This window comes from Mauremys reevesii, linkage group 2 (assembly GCF_016161935.1).
Source record: "Mauremys reevesii isolate NIE-2019 linkage group 2, ASM1616193v1, whole genome shotgun sequence".
NCBI classification, from domain to species: domain Eukaryota; kingdom Metazoa; phylum Chordata; order Testudines; family Geoemydidae; genus Mauremys; species Mauremys reevesii.
The window spans coordinates 82,309,397-82,335,221 of record NC_052624.1 but is presented as its reverse complement, the minus strand read 5'-3'; the positions used below and the strand labels follow the sequence as shown (position 1 = coordinate 82,335,221).

At 42.6% G+C, this 25,825-nt stretch overlaps 1 protein-coding gene across 11 annotated transcripts in view; it reads left to right on the top strand.

Annotated features, from left to right (window-relative positions):
• The first annotated feature begins 16,860 nt into the window (after window positions 1-16,860).
• Window positions 16,861-25,825, top strand: part of ULK4 (unc-51 like kinase 4) — a 425,848-nt gene continuing 416,883 nt past the window's right edge. For 9 of the 11 annotated variants that reach the window (XR_005594699.1, XM_039526400.1, XM_039526397.1 and 6 more), the window contains exons 1-3: window positions 16,861-17,091; window positions 21,063-21,264; window positions 23,876-23,975. Coding sequence is in view for 10 of the 11 variants with exons in the window: in XM_039526400.1 (XP_039382334.1) it covers window positions 21,127-21,264; window positions 23,876-23,975 (238 nt within the window). In the remaining variant the exon portion in view is untranslated. Of the gene's footprint in view, window positions 17,092-17,293; window positions 17,744-19,129; window positions 19,230-21,062; window positions 21,265-23,875; window positions 23,976-25,825 lie in introns of those variants that run through there. The other 2 variants (XM_039526398.1, XM_039526399.1) reach the window with 2 other exon arrangements.

Sequence of the window (25,825 nt, the reverse complement as noted above, 5' to 3'; positions counted from 1 at the left end):
AGGACTGGATGTGGCTCTCTCCACAGTTTATCAATGCTACTTCAATTGATCAGAAGATACATGGCTAGAGAGCAATACATGTTCTCCCCAACACACAGCAAAGGAGTATGGTGCCCACAGTGCTCTTAGCCTCAAGTGGTCCAGAGAACAGATTTGCTGTGTTTGTCCAGCACATAGAGTTATGAGGTCTTCAACCATAACTAGGGCTCCTACACAGTGTGGTAATAAAAATAATAAACAACAGCCAGCACCACTCCCCACCTCTTGATCAGTGTCCTTTTCTAAAATGTTTTTAAAAGACATATTGGAATCCTCTTTCAAATGTGGACACCTAAGCATAAACTGGTGGAAGTTTTGATCATCAGACTAGGTTGTCTAATGATCCCTTCTGACCTAAAAAACAAAACAAACAAACAAAAACACTATGAACAATAGTGTTTATTTTTAACTGGTGCAAGAGTGTCAGCAGCATTAAAAAACAAAAATGTTTTTGTGTGTCAGTTTTTAAAATGCAAACTTTCCTGTAAGTTTGCTGAAAACAGAAGAGTGAATTAAAGAAAAAAAATGAATATCCAGGTAACAATTTTTTAAAAAGCTAACAGTTTTTTGGCCTAAAGAACTTGACATCATTCCCTTAATGTTATCATGGCCTAGTTTTTGTGGTGTCAGTTATTCAAACTTAACATATAATGAAGAGTATTTCATTAATATTTAACTATCTGTGAAAGGGGGACAAATTCATCCCTAGCGCAAGCACCATGTATCGTCAGGGATGCATACTTAAAACAGCAGATTGAGATAAAGGTTAGTTGAAGTAAAATATTTCACATTATGTCTTTTAAAAAATATTCTCATTCTTTACCATGAAAAGCAATATAAACACACAATTTCTAAACTTCGTTGACTCTTCAATTTGTTTGCTTTTTACATTCACATAGATTGGGGAACAAAAACATTATGTCAGCATCAAAGAACTAGATGTAACCAAACTACAGACTGGTAAATTTAAACAATTTTTACACTGTGCTTGCATCTACCAGCAAGCAGCTTGTTTAGGGTTACAATGAAGCTTAATCTAAAGAGACAGGAGCTCTCTCTAATAACTCCTGCTGCTTCATCCTCTCTCATTCCCCTTAGTGTGACTTTAAATGAAGAGCTTTCTAAAAGGAAATGGAAACTTCAGGCCTCCTATATATTTCATCCACCAGAAAGTGATATTCACATTTCCTTGTGATATTACTAAAGGCATGTCTTCACTAGCTACATTAGAGCGCTAAAAAACCATCTTCATGAGGGGAGTAGCTCCCAGCACGGGTGCACTGTCTACACTGCCACTTTACAGCGCTGCAACTTGCAGCGAGAAAGTTGCAGCACTGTAAAGTGGCAGTGTAGACAAGGCCTAAATGACTTACAGAATTGTTTGAAGTTTACAACGTCTCAAAATGCTATGCAGTTAGGAGACTGCTCTGCCCAAGAAGGTTGGTAAATGAAACAGCCAAGATATTTTTTCAAGATTTGAAATTCCAAAAGTGTACCAATATCTGGATTTTTCAGGCTTTCATTCGCAAAATGCCCATTGTTGAAATTTAGTTATAAACTCTCACACACAAACAACTGTGTCTATACTTAACTAAGGTATTTTGGTACATCTCCTACCACTGCACGTCCACCAGTGACAGAAGACAGTGTGCAGATCCAGATGACTGGTAAAAAAAATGCCCATATCCTGTATATATTAGCACTCCCATCAGTGAGTGATTTCCTGAAAAATGCTAGTGTAGAAATCTGATTGGTACGTGTAAGTGTGAACTTGATTGTTGAAAGACAATATTTCCCCCACGCCTGCTGCCTCTCAATCTCCCTTGCTCCTTAATGCTGCCTGTTAAAAACAAGACAGCAGTTTTGGTTTTAAGTCTTCCACACAGGTATCAATTTACCCGTTCCACTGCTAAGCTGCACTTAAGACTAAATTTTCAAACATACTCTGCTCCCAGCAGCTCCCATTTTGGCCATTTAATTTATGTGCTTAAATGGCAGCTGAGTTAATTTAAAAATTCCCGTCTGTTCTCTGCCATGCAATCTACAATGGGAAGTTTCAGCACTTTCCCACAATTGGTCCCATGCTGATGCAGCTCCACCTGTGAAAATGCTAGTACAGGTCAGGTGTAGGGTTGCTGGGTTTTTTTAAGCCCATTTATCATCTAATCGTACATTAATTGTTTTGTTCAAATCTTGTTCTTCTATCCTACAAGCAAGTGGGGCACAATGTGTCAGGACTCAAAAGGAAGCCACATCCAAGGATGTGGAAAGAGCTAGGATCACATTAGGCTGATAATCTGGGAGAGCAGCAGGCCTGATCATGGATTCTCACTCCTGTAAGAAAGCAGGAGTTAGATACTAAGAAGGAGCAGAAGGAACAGAGGCTGAGTTAGGAACTAATAATGATAGCAGTAATAAGGTGAATATTAGACCAGGTTTCTTAATCTGATTTTGCTTCCTTAACTGTCAAAGAGCAATTACACTTTTGCACTGAAGGAAAGTTCAAATTCCTTTTAGTCACTCAATTCCTGTCTGCATTTCCACAAACATGGAGGGTCACTAACTGATACTTAGGTGCCAGGTTAATATCCTGTTAAGATACATAGGGAGCTCATACATCACTTGCTGCTATTACTTCAATATGTATGGTTCCAGATTAAGCTGGCTTGATTTTCAAAGGTGCTAAGAATTTGCAATGCCTGCTGATTTCAATGGGAGTTGTAGGCAATCAGCATATCTGAAAATCATGCCAAACATGAAAACAATAATGCATTTGTTTACATGTGTGGATATGTGAATATGGCTGATACACCATTATGTCAGACTATGCCAAATAAGGCTTCCTAAACAAGGATCAAACCCTGGTTACAACATATGGATCCAATCTTGATCCACTGCAGTTTCCATGATTCTAAGTCCATTGTCAAACATATTCATGCAACTAGAAGGACTGGAACTTTAAAAACAAAGAACTTCAGTGGAAAGTTAGCTGCTATCTATACCTGGGAAACTTAATCTTGAATTCAATCTGCTAATTTATGTAAAAGTGACAATCTGCCTAGTTTTCACTAGGATTTCACCCCAAGTTACGAATACATCTGTTTTCCTAGCAAAGAGGCAATCACTGAGAGCAGAAGGGCAATAGCTTCAACACTGTTTAAACACTTACTGCTAGCATGATTCTAACACAGGGACTGTTTTGGTTTGTGACCTGTATTAGAACCATGTTAAAAAGTACCTGGGGAATATATGGTTTGGCAAATGTGGTACCCAATCAGTTGGGAAAATATCCCTGTCCACGGCAATTAGGGAAACTGTTCAAGAACATTGCTAGGAACAACCATACAGTATTTAAACACAATCTTGGCTAACACAGTTCAGCTCCTTCATGGACAGGGCTGGAGACCTAATGTAGATTACAAAAGTAACCATATTTAAAGCATAGTTGTGAAATATGGTTATGAACTCTGGAGCTGGTTATAACACATTTCCTGGTTGTTTTCTGAGAGGCAGGCTAAAGTAAGGTTACAGATTCTGAAGGAAACATCAAGTTCTACATGATGGCTTTAATTCCACCTACTCATGAACAGGTGTGAACGGTGAGGAAGGAAGAAGTCAGGGTTCCTGCCCTTTAACAGATGTATCAGTTTCTTTGGGACATTCTTCCCCCACCCCACTAAAATATATTGACTAGACAGAATGTTTTAAAGAGAGGCACACTTCTGAGCACTGAGAAACGTATAAGAGTGCATGATCTTTGATAATTACCATCAGCCTAAATATGAAGGATCTTAGGTTAATATTTAAAAGCTTCATGAATTGTGGAGGAGTATTTGCACAAATGCAGATCCTCCTTACTGACAAACACAGAAGCAATATCAACCTGCCTGTAAATAATTCACAAGGCCCAGTTTTGCTAGCAATTCTTGTGTTTCAGTTTAGGTAAACACAGAATGGAATTAAACTGTGTTCTTCCTAAAGGGAGGTGCCAAAGAGAACAGAAAGCAAGAGGCGCTGTTCTATTTCAAAACAGGGCTCCTTGAAGGTCGGCCCAGTGTCATATGGTTTAGAGTAGCGGTTCAAGAAACAGAGCCTGGATCTTGCTCAGCGACACCATGCTGGCTGCGAACTAACGCAGAAGGCCCCTTTGCCGCTTCCTAAGGCGCTGAGAAGAACATCTGCAAAACCATCCAGCCCCCCCGGCCGCAGTCCCGGCTGCGCCTCTTCACCTGAGCCCTGGCAGGAAGAGGCCAGGAGCCACAGGAGCAATCAATGGGTTCGCGCCCCTCCAAACCGCAGCGCAGGAGGGACCGCCAGAGCCGCCGCCGGGAGAGGAAGTGAAGGGCAAACAAAACAAGACACCCAAATAGCGCGAAACCGGCTAGGAAACAACACGGGGTTCACCCAGCGCGGGGGGGGACAATGCCCACGATCCCCCTCCCCAATGCACCAGCAGTGATTGCAAATGAGGAGTAAGAGCCACTCACCAGATTGCCGCTGCTGGGCGGGCAGCCGCGGGGGTTTCCCTTTGCGCCGCGCTGCTGTTGCTAGTATCTGTGGGTTCCCCGCCGGGCGTGACGCCTGCAGCTGCCCATGGGCGGCGGGCCGGGGACAAGGGCCGCTCGGCTTCCCCTCGGCCGCGGCTGACGGTGCTTCAGCAGCCTCCCGCTCTCAGGCTGCACACAGGGAAGGGCGGGGGGACGCTGGAGCAGGGGGACCGCAAGCACCTCCCTGCCCGCGAGTACCCGCCCACGGCAACATCCAGGCAGCCGGCCGGCCCGCAGCGCACGTGGGAGAAGCCCCCGTGGGGCGGCTGCTACAGCTGCTGGCGGGCACCGTCCGCCGTGCGATCCCGGGACCCTGACGCCCTACCCCGGCGGGGCTACGTGCTGGCCGGGCTCCCGCTGTCCTCCCCTCCCGGCCGTGTGCTGAGCCCCGCCGTCGCGCTGGGACTATGGACCGGGAGCCGAGCCTCCACCTGGGGCTTGCAGCGCCCTGGAGCTGGGATCCCAAACGCAGCTGTGCCCGGCTGCGCTGAGCGGCTCGGGAGGGGGCGCTTCAGCAGGCAAAGGCGCGGGTGGCGCAGGCTGCTTCTCTCGCCATTGCGCTCCAGTCTCCGCCGGGCCCTGAGCGTGTTCCTCGGTCGCTGCCCGGCTCGCTCATCTGCCCCCGCCCATTACCTCATCTCCCACAGGCCCTGCCGCCGGCGGCGGCGGCTGCTGCGGGGGGTGGGGACTGTGTGCGGGGAGTATCCAGGCAACTGCTGCCAATACACAGCACACGCGGAGCGCGCTCTTTGGAGGCAGGAAGTGACCTTCAAGCTCTAGCAGAGGCATCAGTGGGACAATCTGGCTCCACTAGTAACTTATATACACGAGAATCAAAGTACGAGGGGCTGGGAAGCCCTAGGGCAGCTTACGGCTGCCCGGGGCTAATGGGTCAGAGGGGTTTAAAATAGTTCCGTGAAAAGCGGGTTGTTTTAAAATAAATAAATAAACAAACCTCCGGAAGGGAGCATTTGTATCTGAAACATTCTACAAGCCATTAACCTCTGATCCCACTGAGGGTTACCAAAAGAAACGATACCATCTACACAAGAAACTCCCTGAAAAAGCACAAGAGCAAATCCGAACAGACACACCCCTAGAACTCTGAGCAGGGGTATTCTATCTGCTACCCAAGATCCATAAACCTGGAAATCCTGGATGCCCCATCATCTCACGCATTGGCACCCTAACAGCAGGCTTGTCTGGCTATGTAGACTCCATCCTCAGGCCCTACGCTACCAGCACTCCTAGCTATCTTCGAGACACCACTGACTTCCTGAGGAAAAAACACCATCCTGGCCACTATGGCTGTAGAAGCCCTCTACACCAACATTCCACACAAAGATGGACTACAAGCCATCAGGAACAGTATCCCCGATAATGTCACGGCCAACGTGGTGGCTGAACTTTGTAACTTTGTCCTCACCCATAACTATTTCACATTTGGGGACAATGTGTACCTGCAAATCAGCGGCACTGCTATGGGTACCCGCATGGCCCTACAATATGCCAACATTTTTATGGCTGACTTAGAACAACGCTTCCTCAGCTCTCGTCCCCTAACGCCCCTACTCTACTTGCTCTACATTGATGACATCTTCATCATCTGGACCCATGGAAAAGAAGCCCTTGAGGAATTCCATCATGATTTCAACAATTTCCACCCCACCATCAACCTCAGCCTGGACCAGTCCACACAAGAGATTCACTTCCTGGACACTACAGTACTAATAAATGCTGGCCACATAAACACCACCCTATGCCGGAAATCTACTGACCGCTATAGTTACCTACATGCCTCCAGCTTTCATCCAGACCACACCACTCGATCCATTGTCTACAGCCAAGCTCTATGATACAATCGCATTTGCTTCAACCCCTCAGACAGAGACAAACACCTACAAGATCTCTATCAACTACAATATCCACCTGCTGAAGTGAAGAAACAGATTGACAGAACCAGAAGAATACCCAGAAGTCACCTACTACCGGACAGGCCCAACAAAGAAAGTAACAGAACACCGCTAGCCATCACCTACAGCCCCCAACTAAAACCTCTCCAGCGCATCATCAAAGATCTACAACCTATCCTGAAGGACGATCCATCACTCTCACAGATCTTGGGAGACAGGCCAGTCCTTGCTTACAGACAGCCCCCAAACCTGAAGCAAATACTCACCAGCAACCACACACCACACAACAAAAACACTAACCCAGGAACCTATCCTTGCAACAAAGCCCATTGCCAACTCTATCCACATATCTATTCAGGGGATACCATCTTAGGACCTAAGCACATCAGCCACACTATCAGAGGCTCCTTCACCTACACATCTACCAATGTGATATATGCCATCATGTGCCAGCAATGCCCCTCTGCCATGTACATTGGCCAAACCGGACAGTCTCTACGTAAAAGAATAAATGGACACAAATCAGACATCAAGAATTATAACATTAAAAAACCAGTTGGAGAACACTTCAACTTCCCTGGCCACTCGATTAGTGATTTCCCGGATATAAATAAATGGGAGGATAATCAATAGTGCATCTGAGACTAGGTGTATGATTTCGATCTCATATATCTGGATCTCATATATCTGGATTTCAGTTAACAGGATGAAATTCAATAGTAAGGACCTAGGAGTCCTGGTTGATTAAATATATCAGAGGATAAATAGTGCAATACTGGAACAGTCTACCTCCACGACTTTAAGATTAAGCTAGATAAGTTTATGGACTGCATCTTGCAGGAGGTCAGACTAGATGATCATAATGGTCCCTTCTGATCTTGAATTCTATGATTCTATGATTCTATGATTACAGATCTAAAAGTCACAATACTACAACAAAAAAACTTCAAAAACAGATTCCAATGAGAGACTGCTGAACTGGAATTAATTTGCAAATTGGACACCATTAAATTAGGTTTCAATAAAGACTGGGAGTGGATGGGCCATTACACAAAGTAAAACTATTTCCCCATGCTTATCTCCCCCCCACCCCCACCCCCCAAGTCCTTATATCTCCTTGTCAAGTGCTGGAAATGGGCCATTTTCATTACCCACTACAAACAGTTATTTTTCTCTCCTGCTGACAACAGCTCACCTTAACTGATCATTGTCCTTATAATGTGTATGGTAACACCCATTGTTTCATGTTCCCTGTGTATATATATATCTTCCTTTTGTATTTTCCACTACATGCATCCGATGAAGTGAGCTGTAACCCACGAAAGCTTATGCTACAATAAATTTGTTAGTCTCTAAGGTGCCACAAGTACTCCTTTTATCATTGGGTCCGTTTGTAAGACCCTGGAGGCTACTATCAATACAAAACGAAATAGAATAGTTTGTTCAAGGCCCCTCGCTCACAAAAGGCACAATAGTAATCATAATTAAAAGTAACTGGACGTTAAAAATTCTTTCAGTGTTAATAATCAACCTTATTATGTGAAAATACTCCAAACTGTTTTAAACCCGACAGTGCCCTTTTAAGGTGTTTATTCGGCGTGGAAAGAAATTGATTTGAAGGTGCTACAATGTGTTAGCATGATTGAATAATATCTATACGCACATGTCATCCCGAAGTTCCATCCAATTTGCAAAGATCAGCCTGCATCACTGGGACCTATCTATCCAATCCAATCCAAGACTCACATGTATGCTTAACTTTAGATGCTGTGAATAGTCCCATGGGTGACTACAACATGGGATTACTTGCAAGGTGTACAGTTAAGCATGCACATAAATCCTTGAGGGATCTCGACCCTGCATGCATTAGCAGCACTGAAAAAACAGCTATTTGAGGTAGAGAGAGAGAGACAGAGCATAACAGGTAAAGAAGAGGAAACATTTGGCCTAGGACAGCAAAGGCAAATCCCTATCATTAATGTCCATGCGGAGCACACAGGATTGTTTTAAAAGTTCTCATTCAAAAGACCCAAATAGCGGAAATAAATTTATTTTTCTCAGAAGGCTCTCAGATGATAGTGAGATGGCAGTCACATGGTTTCAGATAATCTAGGCTTTACAAACTTGATCTTTAGATCACTAAAACAGCATGGGGTCTAATTCTGAATAAAACCAAGAGTACAAATACTACAGTATTCCAGAATTCTGATACAAAAACACCGTAGCAAATGTAAAACAGTTAACACCCCTGGATAGTATTGTAAATAAATGGATAGTTGTACCACTGTCCTCTGCTGGAAGGGATCAGCACTTCAGTTGTTTATTATAGTGCTATACTGCTAATGGAGATTATTATACTTTAGGCCAAATATTAAGAGCCTGTGCTTTGGAAGGAGGAAAAAAAGATCTGAGTATTGTCCAACTATTGCCATAAGGTTTAGAATGACCCCAGTGTGCAGCATTGTGACAGTGACAACTGTGAAGTTTCTAGGCAGTCACAGATTTGTTACAGTGTTATAGGAGCGTATTGGGTGGTGGTAAAGCATGATGATGTTATTCCCATGCCATGCACTTGAGTAATCAAGAAAAATTGGATTCCAGAAGTGAGTTATTTTCTCACTGAGAGATAAATGGGTTGGCACAAATACAAAGTTCCTCTAATCCTCTATTCCAATTTATTGACAAGTTTGTACACTCCTTAAAATTAGATGGAACAAGCAAAGAGCAGTTTATAACTCAAGAGATGGAACATCACTTTCAGAGCTCAAGTAAAACAGCTAGATGTTCAAGTGCCCAACAACACTGTATTCCTGTGACTGCTGCCTTGCCTAGGACAATGCTTCCACTGCTGTGGTTCTCTCTTCCCTCTCCAAATATATTAAGTGCTTTAGATTTAGGCTTTACGCTCCAGACAGTTGGTAAGTATCACTCATAAGGATTGGTCCTGCTTTGAGCAGGGGGTTGGACTAGATGACCTTCTGAGGTCCCTTCCAAGCCTGATATTCTATGATTCTATGAACCACTTCAAGCTTGGAGTTGATTTGTCTGCATCTATAGCTTACATATAAACTTCTCCAAGAATTAGAGAAAAGTGTTATATCTGGAGTGGTAGCTATAATGTTTAATAAAGAATTTGTATAGCGCTATGGGTTAGGAGCCTCAGTCATGGACCAGGACCCCATTGTGCAGATGCTATACAAACTCAAAATAAAAATACATTTTTGAGTTAAATAACTTACACTCTAAGTAAAATTAAGATTGCATTCACATTTCCATTATAATCCTCTGCTTCCAGGTACTCATAGCTTATTGAAACATTAATTTTTCAGGCTAGAATGTTCTGGGCTTGTTCTCTGCCCAAAAATGAATTTTTATTTTTGTTTAATTAAAAAAAAAATTCAGTTGTTTTTGAGCAAGAGGAGACCCTCACCATTCTCTTATGAATAAATGCAACTATCTTTTATGAACAGCTCTAATGGGGAAACTGGGAGTGGGAAGCTGAAATTTGGAAGAAAAATAACATTTTTACTGAGAATAAGTGCCTTTGACCCTTCTGGTGAAAACTGGTTGTGATTTGGTTGAATACTGAGGGTTAGAAAAAAACACACTTTATGCATGCACAGGACATTCAGTATGACCGTTCAGCTCGTTTTACCAGTGTTATAAATGAAGGAATACTGAGTGGCAGAGCTGCATATGTGGCTAACTTGGACTTTGCTTACACTGGTGGCTAACTTGGCCCTTGCTTACACTGGAAACTTACATTTTGTTGGAACGCATGTTAATTAACATGCTAAACAGTCAGTCCAAGACTTTAACTAGAGTTAACTATGACCAGCTGACAGAAGGTTAAACACCACAATTCTTGTCTACACTGCGTGCTAAGTCATGTTTAATAGCCTGTTAGTTAATACTTGTTTTAACAATCAGATTTTCTAACACAGAAAAGACAATACATGTGCAATGAAGGAGGTAGGGATGCTGCATAGCAAGGTACTAGGAAGCTCATTAATTTGACAGGATAGCAACTACAAAGTATATTACTGAGCCTCAGCTTTTCTATCTACCAAATAGCGATAATAATCCTTAGTTACTTATTAGTTCACAGTGGTGTTGTAAGAATTAATCAGTTAATTATTATATAAAAGTTTAATAACATAAAATGCTATCAAAATATTAAATAGTATTATTCTTAGTTTGGGGGTAAGCTTTACTATTCAAAAGGATAACAGCTGGAGGGCCCAACTGTCACCTCAGAGGCTGATCGGTAGCCACATTATCCTGTCAAAGCCTGAAGCAATAGAAATAGGACTTTCTCACAAGCCCTAACAAAACATCTATTTCATGCTTGATGTGCTTAGAGGTGTAACACAGGTATTAATATATTCCCTCCCATACTTACCATTACATCACCTCATTTGCATAGTCACTCTCATTCCGGTAACTCAATTGCGATGACTAGATATTTAAAGTGAAAAAGATGGCTTCCTGTTATTTCTCTACTTTCTCTCCCAGTCCTTCAATATGCTTCTCAGTCCCTCTTCCCTTCTTGCCTCACATTGTCTTCTCCTTGCTCTCTTTACCACACTCATTCATTCTATATTTTGTTCCCTTACTCATCCTTCTGACACAGTCTCCTATATTCCAGCTAATAATATCCAGTCTTCTCTAGTGTATTTTTCAGTGATCAACATTGACTTTTTCCGCACATTCCTCATTCTTTGTTTGTAGTGTGATTTCTTTTATGGACTCTTCAAACTAATCAAAGAACACAAAGAATTCCTTTAACAACAGCATTCAAGATCAATTGTAGAATTCTCTGTTGTAGTTTGCCAACTGCAGATCCAGAAAGATCAAGGTGTCATTTAGATATTAAATCTCATGGTTTTAATCCCAGAGATCTGGTGAACCAACAAGCTAAAGATCTCCAAGAACTACAAACAGAAGACCCTGTCAAGATCAGATTACTTTCTCTGGAGAAAACATGTACTGTACTTTGAAGCAAGTTAAATGTGCAAGTTAAAAATAAATCCTCCTTCATATAACGTAGCAGTGGATGGGACTATATTTCAGTGAAATGACAAATACATTCACCCACTACAAAGACAACCTAAACATGGACTTGGAGGATGGTGAAATATACACTCCACTGAGACTCAATCAGGAAGACATGGAAGGAACACAGGCCAATAAGTAACCAAATGGATATCAGAACAGACTCTCAAAACACCACACCATCTGAAGAATCAAGTTTGAGGCAGTCTCTTATAGTCATAAGAAAGTCTCGCATTTTCTCCAGCATCAATCCCACTTGCAAAGCATACATGAAACTTTGTAGAACACTGAAGCATGGATAAACAACCCTCCCAAACTCAGAGGAAAATACCTTAGTTCCCAAACAAGTTAATAGTAAAACATTAAAAAGTTGTTAAATTATATGTATGACGAGTAAGACTGTGAGTTTGTCATGGAGGTCACGGAATCCATGATCTCCGTGACTCCTACAGCGGCCGGTGAGCTTGGTACACGGGAAGTTCAGGCAGCACTAGGCACACCAGCTGCTGCTGGGGCAGTTTCTTGGACCACTGCGTAACCTTCCCCCCGGCAGCAGAGTTTGGGTGTGGGACAGGGTGAGTTGGGATCTGGGTGGCACTTACCTGAGGGGCTCCCCAGAAGTGGCGACATCCCTCTCCCTCAGCTGCTAGGCAGAGGCGGGGCCAGGCAGCTCTGCGGGCTACCTCCACCCAGAGTGCTGGCTTTGCAGCTCCCATTGGCCCGGAACCGTGGCCTATGGGAGCTGCGGGGGCGATGCCTATAGGTGGAGGCAGCGCACAGAGATGCCTGGCCATGCCTCTGCCTAGCAGCTGAGCGAGGGGGATGTTGTCGCTTCCAGGGAGACCCCAGGTAAGTGCCCCCCGGAGCATGCCTCACCCCATCCATGCCCCAACCCTCTGCCCCCTCCCACATCCACATTCTGCTGCGGCTGGGGGGGAGGCACGGAGCCAGCTAGGGAGCCTGCCAATCTCCGACCCAGTAATATCCTACTTTCACAGACCCTAGAAACCATCTCCTCCTAGCCGGCACCCATTACCTACTCGGAACTCATCCGTGACCTGTCAGCACTCCACCTTCTAGCACCTGGACTCCTTATCAGCAGACTACATCCCACATGCTCCCCCAAGAAAACCAGTCCTGGTTTCATGCCATGATCCCAAAGTATTTGACTGCAATAACTGTGCAAATGGGACCATGATAAAAAACCCAGGTGGAGAAAGTTGAGAACCCCTGATATACAGGATCAATATGAATACAAACAAAAAGTGACAAGAAATAAAATTCAGTCCCTTAGGTCAGCCAAATATTTGTCAGAAAGATTAACCTTAAATCATTCTCTGAAGTCTAACAAACTCAAGTTCTGACAGATTGCAGGAGGGAGCATGTCTCACATTTGAGTATCTTCCACCTAGAATACTCTGCCTCCTGCCTGTGAGCAGAAGTGCCTCACCTGATCCCAGCTGTCACAATAATACATTTGTCTCTCTAATATCCTGAGACCAACATGGCTACAACACCATTCCATTGCATACAGTAATACACAATAAAAGCAGTACTTCGAATTGCACTCAGAAGCAGATGGGAAGCCAAAGCAGTACACAGAGTACACGTGTAATGTGTTTTTGCCAGCCCAGTCTACTAAGCAGGTAAGGCACTGCTTTCTGCAGTAGCTAAAGCTTCCAAGTGGTGTTCATGGGAAGCCCAGTCTAAAGCAAATTGCACTAGCACAGCCAGGAAATAACAAAGATATTTGCAGTGAAATTTGCATTAGCAAAGAAATTCATAACCCCTTAGCTAAAAGCAGTTGGGAAAAAAATGTTATGAGCCAATATAGCTACCTGTATCTGAATTTATTCATATTGTAAGGCTTACTTATGAAGAGATTTGTTTTGCAAGACTTAATCTGTGGCTTGTCTGATATGGTTTGCTTTCTAGGAGGTGGATGTGCTCTTATAATTAAAGTCTCCATTTAAAAATATTTACTTTAATAAAATTAAAGATGACAAAAACAAAGTTTCCATTTGTTTGTTTTGATTTACAGTACTTTGTACTGCTATAGTAACTTCCATGTGAGGTGCTCAAATTATTTACATACATTAATGTTCACAACAGTCCAGATGACATAGGCACTGTTTCCCCATTTTGTAATTATTTACTATTATTTGCTAAATGCTGACAATATTGGATTTGGCACTGTCCAATACACAAAAATAAAGACAATCCTTATCCTAAACTTATTATCTAACACACATATGACAGGACAGTCTGGGAGAATTAAAAGAGGGAGTAACTTAGTTATTTGGAAAAAGGGAGGAGTACTTGTGGCACCTTAGAGACTAACAAATTTATTTCAGCATGAGCTTTCGTGAGCTACAGCTCACGTCTTCGGATGCATAGAATGGAACACACAGACAGGAGATATTTATACATACAGAGAACATGAAAAGGTGGAAGTATTAATTTGCATATTAATTCAAGTTCAGCAGTCTCTCTTTGGAGTCTGTTTTTGACGTTTTTTTGTTGCAAAATTGCCACCTTCAAGTCTGTCATTGAGTGGTTAGAGAGGTTGAAGTGTTCTCCCACTGGTTTTTGAATGTTATGATACCTGATGTCAGATTTATGTCCATTTATTCTTTTGCACAGAGACTGTCCGGTTTGGCCAATGTACATGGCAGAGGGGCATTGCTGGCACATGATGGCATCTATCACATTGGTAGATGTGCAGATGAACGAGCCCCTGATGGTGTGGCTGATGTGATTAGGTCCTATGATGGTGTCACTTGAATAGATATGTGGACAGAGCTGGCATCGGGCTTTGTTGCAAGGATAGGTTCCTGGGTTAGTGTTTATGTTTATGAAGGTGGCAATTTTGCAACAACAAAAACTTCAAAAACAGACTCCAAAGAGAGACTGTTGAACTTGAATTAATATGCAAATTAGACACAATTAACTCAGGCCTAAACAGAGACTGGGAATGGTTGGGTCATTACACTAATTGAATCTATTTCCCTATGTTAAGTTCTCCTCATACCTTCTATGGGTCATCTTAATTATCACTTCAAAAGTTTTTTTCTCCTGCTGATGATAGCTCATCTCAATTTATTAGACTCTTCCTGTTGGTATGCATACTTCCACCTTTTCATGTTCTCTGTATGTATAAATATCTCCTGTCCGAAGAAGTGAGCTGTAGCTCACGAAAGCTCATGCTGAAATAAATTTGTTAGTCTCTAAGGTGCCACAAGTACTCCTGTTCTTTTTGCGGATACAGACTAACACAGCTGCTACTCTGAAACCTTAGATATTTGGGTTTAGTTTTTGTCATTTACAGCTGGGGAAACTAAGGTAGAGAGAGGAAAGTTACTTTTCTAATGTCACACATAAAGTCACTGTCAAATCCAGGAATGAAACCCAGTTCTGTGCTTTAACCATTAGACCACACTTTCTCTTTTACACTATATCTGCTATCCTTAAGAGTCATAGGAATCAGATATGCATTAATTATAAAACCTAAATTAATCCCTCCGTAAGGCCCACTTTTTCTGTGATGACTACAAGAAACTACCTGACATCTATTTATTCATTTTACTTATACTGTGAGTTAAATACTCATTTATGTGGAAGAAAGAAGACAAGGGAAATCCATTCTGCTTGTGTTTAACTTCAGTTATTAGAGTAGAACACAGATGTCTCTGTAGGGGTTGGGAGCAAGTGCTGTGCAACAGAGCAAGAATTTGAACATTCAAAAAAAGTGAACAAGCATTTAATGTTTTACTATGCATGTACAAATAATTTTCTGTTTATAATTTAGTCAAATCTAAAGAGATTTGCTTGAGGATAGCTAAATCTCTTTTCTATCTTCAGCTGTCTCTTCCTGGCAAATTTCAAGTCCCTATTCCAAACCCCTGAAGCCTTGAACTGTTAAAAATATAATTTATTTTGTTACAAAGCTAAAACTACCTATTTTTCATTGACCTTAAAAATGGCTGAACTCTATTGGCCCAAACTTTCCCAGAAAACTGAACTTGAAGCAGACACTAAACACAAAAAATGTCAGCCTAAACTGACAAAGCTACAATGAAAACAATAAACTGTAATGTAAAGTGTTAGACAGTCCAAATATATGGGTCGGTGCTGAACAGAATAAAAAAAATATATAAACTGTTTTGAATACTAATAACCTTTAGTTACACAATGCTTTGCATTGAAAGATCTCAAAGCATTTTACAAATGTTAATGTAACCTTCAACAGGCCTGGGAGATGGCTAATGATGATGATCCTTTTTGCAGAGAGGAGGTTACTGGGGAAGGGGCAAGTTTAGTGTTATACCCACCATCACACACAGGGCTTGTGAACTTGTTTCTAATCACACATTAACATGGGTTAACTGGCATGAGTGTAACATGTCTGTGGGTGCTATATTTCCAGTCATGTGAGTTAAAGCAAGGTTGGAGAGTACAGCGTAGACAAGCCTCACAGCCAGGCAGAGAAACCAGGAGCCCCAACTCCCTGCTCTAACCACCAGCTCTTGTAGCCTCCCCATTTGGCTCTGTCCTGCCCTGCAGTGGCAGGCATGGGCATAGGTGCTGGAACTAGGTGCGCAGCTGGGGATACCACCCCACCCCACCTCCTGGCTTGAAGCAGTTTCCATTATACGCAGGGTTACAGTTTATTCAAATTAGGCCTGAATAAAGACTAGGAGTGGTTGGGTCATTACAAAAACTAAACTTAATTTCCCCAATACTAATTTCTCCCTGCTGTTGCTCACACCTTGTCAACCGTCTGTAAAGGGCCACTCTCTTACCACTTCAAAAGTTATTTTTCCTCCCTTGATAGCCTGCTGTTAATTGATTTATCTCCTTGGACTGACCTCACACTTGGTAGAGCAACTGCCATCCTTTCATGTCTTTATACTTTCTCCTGTATTTTTCACTCCATGCATCTGATGAAGTGGGTTCTAGCCCACAAAAGCTTATGCCCAAATAAATGTGCTAGTCTCTAAGGTGCCACAAGGACACCTCGGTTAGTTCAATGGCTCTCAGCACCCACAGCCCGCGGGTGCCCTGGTTGTAGGAGAGGGAACAAACAAGGGCACGACAGAGGGAGCTGGGGCGCAGCAGACTGTTGCCCAGGCCCAAGGAAACACCAGCCGGAACCGCCCAGCAGCGCCAGGCGCTCTTGGAAGCCCCGCCTCTTTATACGTCCGCATTTGCGTGGCCAATTGTCGCTCCGTTCTATTTCCGGCGTCCGACGCTGTATCTTAGATACGGGGGCGGGGCTGGCTCAGACCACACGCAGTTGAGGGGGGGTCGCTCTGCAAGCGGCTTGGGGTGTCCCGCTGCCGGACTCGTTCTCTCCCCTGGGGCCGGCCCTGGCCGCGTTGCGTTTCCTGGCGGTAGCGTTGGTCGTTCCGTGAGCCCCGGGCACACTGCGCCCCCCCGGCCCGTCGCGGTGGAGCGGCCCCTGGGTGGGGGCGGGGCTCGAGGATTTCGGTTGATGGCGGCAGCGCAGCAGCGTCTCGTTACTTCCCCGGTGTCAGGTACCCGGCGCGCGGCGGGCTCGGGTCCCGGCAGGCAGGGCAGGGGGGCGCGCGCCGCGGGAGGCAGCCGGGGTCGGTCTGACTCCCCTCTCCCCGCCCGAGGGTCTCCGCTGCGGGCGCCACCCGGGCAGGACAGTTCCCGGCAGCGCGGCTGCAGGGGCTGAGGTGGGGCCCGGGTGAAATGTCCCGAGCGGCGGGGCTGCCACCGCCAGCCCCGGGGCCCTCCAGCAGCCTGTGCGGGGCTCTGGGCTCGGCCGCCCATCCGTGAATGGCCGAGTCGGGCTTAGCAGGGAGAGGGCTCGGAGCAAATACATTAAAGTCAGTGGGATTGATGAGCTGTTTAAATAAGAGTCTGAGATCAGTTACTATTGAATACGTACGATCTGGTGGCACCCAAAGACCCCGGTCGGTGTTAGGGTCCTGGCTGATTAGCCCTGCCACCAACGGTTTATATGTGAACCCACTCACGGGCGAAAGGTGGGGATGCAATACACAAGCCGATGAGTCTGGTGAAGAATTGGAACAGCTTTGTTAGTTGCATGTATTGGAAACTTTAACAAAAAAACTAGTTTGTTTTCCCTAACAATCCCTATGGAACCTCGCTCCTGGATCTCAGCTCACCAGCATGAGACTGGGGAAACCCCCCTACCTGGTAAGGACTTTAAAGTCTTGAGTGTAGACCAGTGGTTCTCAGCCAGGGGTCCCCAAATAGGGCTAGCTTTAGACTCACTGGGGCCCAGGGCAGAAAGCTGATGTTCCACTGCCTGGGTCTGAAGCCCAGGACCCTGAACCTTGTCACTCAGGGTTGAAGCTGAAGCCTGAGCAATGTAGCTTTGTGGGGGCTCCCTGTAGTGTGGGACCCCAGGCTATTGCCCCATTTGCTACCCCCTGACATTGGCCCTGGCTTTTATATGCAGAAAAACAGTTGTGGCACAGGTGGGCTATGAAGTTTTTATAGCATATTGAGGGGGCCTCAGAAAGTCTACACCAGGTATCTCAGCCTTTTTCTGTTAGCCAGACTTTTTCTGACTAGCATGTGCTGCCTCTGTGGGGTATGAATCCTGGCCCCCAGATGTTCCACTTAGATCATTTTTAACTGTTGCTAGAGAAGAAGCTCCTCCACAGGAGCCAAGTCAGGATTGCTGCGAGTTGAGCCCTTCTGGATGCAAGCACATCTCATTAGGTATCTTAGTGTCCTAATCCTATCTTCCAATCAGATCTGTTATGGTTCTAAATCTGTTATTTTGGGCGTTTCTGTATGCTTTTCTTTGCTGCTTTAACAGAGATAATTTTGATGCCAAGCTGAAAGAGTACCACAAATCCTACAGTGCCATTCTTCAGACATTCCTTTAATTCTATATGGGCAGTTTGTTTGACTGCTTGATGTGGCCTCTTGTGTCAAGGCCAATGCATGTGCCCCAGAGTTGGCACTGTTGAAGCAAGAATTTCTGGCCCTGACAGTGCCCCTCCCCATCTATGTTAGAGGCTATGATGCAGCTATTGCTGCTCTTTGGATTCAGATGAGCTAGAACATGTATCTCTTGCCAAATACACCTGTTACTGAGGAATACTAGTATTGATTCCACAGGCGAGGACTCTAATTTTGGCCAGTTTTTCTGCAGAAGCTGTTGAAGAAAAACAGATCTTCAGCTAGCCCAATAATCTACAAAGGCCTTAGAGTTACCTGAGCCAGGAACCTTTCACCAATAGTATTGCTGTATCCTTGCACCTTATTTTGGACCATCTGGTTAAGATGTGGCAGATCCCTCACACAACTGCTTCATTCTCTCAGATGGTTGAGGAAAAAATATTTTCCCTGAAGATGCTGCTGGCTATGTCTCACACCCTGCTCATGAGAGCTTCTTGCTAGAGAGAAGACCCACCCCTTTTATTGTACAGGGATGGGAATGGGGGCAAAATCATGAGCTGCAGAACTGGGATTCTTCTTTGTTACTTTGTGGCTACAACCTTTGAAGCTGTGGACCACTGTGACTTCATGGCAAGGGTCAGTTAGACCTTTGGAGAAAAAGTCCTACATTCTGGTCAGTTGTGTTCCCGAACAGAAACTCCAGGAGCTTAAGAATCTTATGCATGAGGCTGCAGATCTGGAATGGGAAAACTGTGTAGCCTCCTTTGATGTAAGTAATATGAGGTGAGAGCCAGTGCCTCTGATACATACCTATAGGTCTGTTTGACTGCACTTTCGTGCGAAGTCTGATTCTTGCAAATATCTCGCCCCTTATATTGTAGGATATTAATGTGATCTGATGAAAGCTCCTTTTGAAATACTAAATTCCTGTGAGCTTAAGATTCTTACATGGAAAGTCTTTTTTTTTTTTTCCTGGTGGCAGGAATTTCAGCTTGTGAAGTGAGTGAATTTTAGGCCCTAATGACTCAACCATTGTATTTAAAGTTTTATTTGTCCAAGATTTGTCCTAAGGGTACAAACTTTAATAAGCCTATCATCCTTCCACTGTTCTCATGCTTGCAGCTCCTTTCCCAGGACCTTGAAGTCAGGTGGTCTTTGGGGCAGACTAAAGCAATTTAAAAGAAAGTTAGGTGGATTTTTCTAGTAATTACCAGAAGGACTGTCTAAATCGTGTCTGAGTGCATATTTTTTATCATGACATAGCTGGCCTGAAACAGGAAGACATCAAGGTTCAGTTGATGAGAGAAAAGGCTGTCACCACTGCCTGTCCTAAACAATCTCCCTTCTGACAACTGCAAAGCAGCTTCCTCTATATATTTCTTCTCTCTATGCATGCACATAATATTGCTGCTTACATTCTGTGTCCAGGAGGGAATCCCATTTTGGAATTGATTCTCCAGAGTTTGTTTCCCAAGTAGAGGAGGCCAAAATCTCCTGTCACAAACAAGTTTTTATTTTGGGATGTCCCTCACTTGAAGTTGGCCTGAATGTGTGTCTCCCCTCCCCCTTCCCCCCTCATTTATGGTTTACATTTCCTACACAGGATAGTCTCTTGGGATTTTTTTAAAGCAGTATTTTACTCCTCTTCTAAGAAACAAAATAAATCTCCGTTGTAGAGCTGATGCTTTCATAGTCTCAGACAGTGGACATCTAAGGCCAGGGAATGAGAATCTTCTCAGAAAGCTGTTTTCAGAGAAGCAGAATTACAAATCAGTATTTTCCCTTCATATGTTATAGTTATGATATTTCACTACCAGTTCTGTTTGAAATTCAAAGTAAAGGCTCACTCAGACCAAGGAAAAAAATAGCTCCTATTACTTATATGTGCTCAGATACAGAAAATAAATACACATTAAAAAAGTTTGCTTTGCTTCTTACTAAACATGGTGAACCACTTACATTCTTTCTGATGTACAAATGAGACTACATTTAGGATTACTAATAAATGGTAAATTTTTCTTTGAAAGTGACAATACTGTATTATCTAGATTTCTAAGTCAGAAAATGATAGAACTGATGGGGAAAAATAGAATTTAGTTTATGTGGAATTGCCTTGAGTCTCAAAACACAAAACCAGTTCAGTTAGTAAATGTAACTTCCCATTATCTTTGTCTACACTAGGGAATTTCAAGAAATTCCCACTCATAAGTGCTACCACTGGTTCTTAGCTAGTTTAACTGATGTGGTAAAAACATTGGAAGCTGCTGGGGTCCCTGTCTCCATTAGGTCTAGTGCCAGGGTAGATGAACTGGTAGTAGTAGTACCAAAATTCCCTAGTAATATCATGGCCATAGAGTACTTGTACGACGGGGCTTTGTAGATTAAGTTTTGTTTAGAATTTGCAGTTTGGAGTTATATTATCCTATGTGTAAAATGTTGATTAGACTTTGTTGTGGGAGGTCTTGTTTATAAACTTTCTGTAAGGTCAGTCATCATTGCTAATCACATGAATGGTACCTTTTTGTATTAAATACCATATCTTAAGAATTAAGAAAATAATTACATATTTACATTTAAGAAATTTTTGAATTTTTCTTTCAAGGTGGTGTTTGTTAGTGATGAAAACAAGCCATTTCTTAATTTGTTGGATATAAAGCATCTTAAACATGGAGAACTTTATTTTATATGAAGAGATTGGAAGAGGAAGCAAGACAGTCGTTTATAAAGGAAGAAGAAAAGGCACTATTAATTTTGTTGCTATTCTTTGCACCGATAAATGCAAAAGAGCAGAAATAACCAACTGGGTAAGAGTAATGTTTATTACTATTTCTGTAGGGAAATGTAGATACAAATTTTCCAGTAGCACAAATACAGACAAAAAGAATACCAGGTACTACTTCACATACAATAAATTTCACAATTTATACTTGTTAGTCAAAGTCCAAGTGAGATAATGGACCAATGTCTGTTTGTGGAAGGTAGAGGCTTTCTAGCTAGACAGAGCTCTTCTTCAGGTCTGTGGAGCTTGGAGTGTCCAGATGTCCTGATTTTATAGGGACAGTCTTGATATTTGGGGCTTTGTCTTATGTAGGCAATTATTACCCCTGTCATAGGTCTCACCCCCACTTAGAGCTGTTGGGTTCCAAAATGGGGACCTGCATGGACTCCTAAACTAGGATTTTAGTTTAGAGATCTGGTAAAAGCTGCCACCACCCAATAATGTACGTGTATTGGGACACAGTCCTTCCCCAAAATCCTTGGGGATCCCAAGAGCCCCAAATCCATGGAGTTCTTACACCCAGGAGAAAAACCATTCCCCCCTGCTTCCTCCCCCCTCCCTTTTCCTAGGAGAGATACCGGGATCCAACTACAGAGGGATGCCTTCCTTTTCCCTCCTCCCCTTTCCCTGAGAATTTACCCAAGGAAAGATCAACCAAGTCCTTAACAGAAAAGATTTATTAAAGAATAAAAAGAAAGTAACTGTCTCTGTAATACCAAGATGGAACAATACACAGGGTCTAAACTTATCAATCTTTGGAGAGAATCCCCCCTCCTTTCTTTCTCAGTAAAAGCAATAACAGTACAGAATTAAAGAAATTCTATAGCAAAACACAGAATTGCAAATACAGAAATCAAATAAGACTACTCCGCCTTTCTAATTAATACTCACTATTGGATAGTAGGAACTACTCCAGGAGAACTTGAAGACATGTCTGGCCTCTCTTAGAGAGAGAGAGAACACAGAGCCAACAAGGAACACAGACAAAGGCTTCCCTCCACAGAGATTTGAAATTATCCTGTCCCTTGATTGGTCCTCTGGTCAGGTGTTTCTCAGGTTACTGAGCTTGTTAACCCTTTCCAGGTAAAAGAGACCTTAACCCTGATCTGTTTATTTATGACAACCCCTCACTCCCATCCTGATTTTTTCACACTTGCTGTCTGGTCACCCTACTGGAGCTCAAAAGCATGTACATTCCACCAACAGAAGTTGGTCCAATAAAAGACATTACCTTACCTACCTTGTTTATGTGTCAGTTTATAGTGATGTTTTAAGCTTTTAGATTCCAAATTCCCTTGTCTTAAATGGGTTTTCTTTGTAGATGTGAAGTCATGGATTCCTCCTAAAGCCCCTTCCTTAATTTCAGTCCTTTTTTAGCACAGATGTAAACACATCTGCTCATAAGAGGTTAACTTTGTGCTGGCCATAGACGCTGTCATAAATGTAGTGATTGGTTTTACTTTATTACTGCAGTGTTCACTGGGGAAATACAAGTCAATTGAAGTACCAGCCTCCTCCTGTCCCATATGTACATTTTTCTTAAGTACTTTCTCTTATTGTTTCAATAATCAGCACTTACTGAGTCACTAGGAAGCTATATCCTTGGTTAAAGATCAGTGTTTCTCAAACTGAGGTCGCCGCTTGTGTAGGGAAAGTCCCTGGTGGGCCGGGCCGGTTTATTTACCTGCCCCATCTGCAGGTCCAGCCAATCGCGGCTCCCACTGGCTGCGGTTCGCTGCTCCAGGCCAATGGGAGTTGCTGGAAACAGCGCAGGCCGAGGGACTTACTGGCCGCAGCTTCCAGCAGCCCCCTGCAGCGGTGAAGTGTGGCCAGTGGGAGCCGCGATCAGCCACACCTGCAGACAGGGCAGGTAAACAAACCGTCTCGTCCCATCAGGGGTTTTCCCTACACAAGCGGCGACCCCAGTTTGACAAACACTGTTAAAGATGCTCAGAATATTTTGTTACTTTTTGTATTGAGCATATCCAGCAATTCTACCAGAAACTACACTAGACATTGCACATTTAGGCTCTTTTTTAAGGGAATGGAGAAACTTCTGCCATTTTCCCCCCTCTTCCTCAAAGCTGTGAAATGCACTTTATTGGCATTAACCCATCATTCAACATAAATGGAGCTCCTGGGCACCCCTCAATGATATTTGGTTGGCCAGAGGGGATTACTCAAGAATGATGGAAAACTCTCCTTCTCCAGGGCTCACTGTACCTGCTTCTTTCACACTTCCATCTCTCACTGGCACAGAAACTGGGGATGTAACTTTGACCCTGAACTCTGATCTACAACATAGGAGTGTTTTCTTCTGTCACTAGATAGCTATGGTGGCCATCTTTAATAAACTGTTTTTTGTTAACCAGTTGAACTTGTTTGAGGAAAATTGACTGTACTTCTGAATACAGGGAAGTTGGGGGAGGCCTGTGCCAAAAGGTATCTTCCCTCTATATTTTTGATTGTATGATTTGAGTAGGAATATGACCTCTTAAAAATTTGGTGGCATTTGAAAAGCTAGCAATATAGGGAGAAAGGAATCTAGGATTACTTTGTATTGCATTCCCCCCCCCCCCCAACACTAGTATCTGAATGCAGCTCTCCAAATAAAATATACAAATATTCCGTTACAGGTTCGTCTTACACATGCAATTAGACATAAGAACATAGTAACGTTTCATGAATGGTATGAAACAAGCAACCATCTCTGGCTTGTAGTGGAGTTGTGCACAGGTAAGAGATGCTAACTAAGTAAAATATGTGAAATGGGAATTTTACATCATAAATTTATAACAGAATTTTTTTATCCAAAATGTAAAATGTAACTTTTTCCTGACAATCTATTTAAAACACAAATGAAAGATCAGAAACTTTATTAGAAAGTTAACATATAGAAATAATTTAAAACTGGATTCCTAGAAAAATGCCTCAAGTCGTATTCTTTTTCACTTCAATATGTGTTTCAAGAGTTAATTGATATGAAATAATATAATTGGATTTAAACTGCTTGGTAGGTGATGCTACTGCTGTAACTTGCAGATCAACACTATGAATTCTTGAAGGGGGTGAACAGATACAAGTTGTTCAAGGAAAGGTTAGGTTTCTATCTGCTTTTTGGTACTTTCCTAAATATTTTATGCAGAATTAAAAGAATAGAAAATATGCCAATAAACCTAAAACATAAATTTGACCAGATGGAAGATATTGCTTCATTTTCCTTTTTTCTAAATCTAAAGGGGAGTCTGCAGGATGGTGTTAGATGAATTAAGCCATCTCTTCCAGTTGACTTGAAACATCCTCTTTTATGTTAAGATACTAATTTGGGAGCTGAGGGAACCCGAGGACTGCCCTATACTTTTTGAACTGGGTGATTCTTTGGTCTGTACTAGGTTATCAAAAAAAGGTTTATGGAAGGGCTTTATCCAGTTGTTATGACTTGTATGGTTTGAACTCTAGGATAGCATTATTTCCCATGTTTGAGAGAGATAAGTGGGCAAGATGCTGAGGTCAAACTTTGAAATTTGGATGCCTAAAGTTGGCTTCCTAGTTAGGACCCTAAATAAAAGAAACTTTCTGTTCCTGAAGTGCTATAAAGCTTCAAATGTCACTGAAAATGGGAGCTGCAGATTCTCAACACCTCTGACAAAACCAGGCCACTTTTAATCAAGTGTATGACTATGGAGTGGGGTGACTAACTTTGTACACCTAAGTTTGAAAACTTTGGCATATTTTTCTAGTCTAATTTGTTGGCAAATATGTTAACCCTTGAACAGGCAGCCTTTTGTTAAATATAGAGAGTATTAATCATTTCTTACCTAGCAATCTACTCAGTTTCTACTAAGGCTTACCATTTTAAGTAGAACAAGCTTAGGTCCTTCATTAAATTTGTTCAGGTTTGAAAATTGCTTTTGAAGTGTGGAAAATGGATTCCATTTTGAATATCCAACATATCTCTCTTGTAACAACATGACTGAGTATTTTTTTCTTGATCAGATCCAGTATAAATTTTGTTGTGCCTCTTCCCCCCCCACCAATATTTTTCTCTGCATTTTCGGCCCTATCGAGTTGGACTATTTTATATGCAGTCTTCTAAAATAGATAGTGGTTAAAACAAAACTTTAAAACAGGAGCGTAAGAATTTGGTACTGTGATTTAATGAGTTTCTGGGGTTACTGAGTTGTTTTGAAGGAATGTATCAAAACAGAACAAAACAGATTTATAAAGGAAATCACTGTAAGGTTCAGGAATCTGGGCAATAATGCGAAGATAGTTCTCATACTCTTCCTTTTATCATCTGGAGGAAATGGTTGAGCAGATATTGGCTACTATTGATCAACATCCAGATACTTCAGTGGGTTCAACGTTGATGTAAAATAGATTTCACTTATGTTAAATATTTTCTGTCATAAAAGTACAGAAGTAAATCTTTTAAAAAAAATACTATAACATACTAGAAAGGTGCCCTGATACTGGAAGAATTTTTTAGACTGGAGTGAATTGTTTGCTTACAAGGTTGTGTATTGTAGATGTTACTTGTAGCACCACCTTTTATTAAAGTTGTCTGACAGTTCAGACCTTGTTTT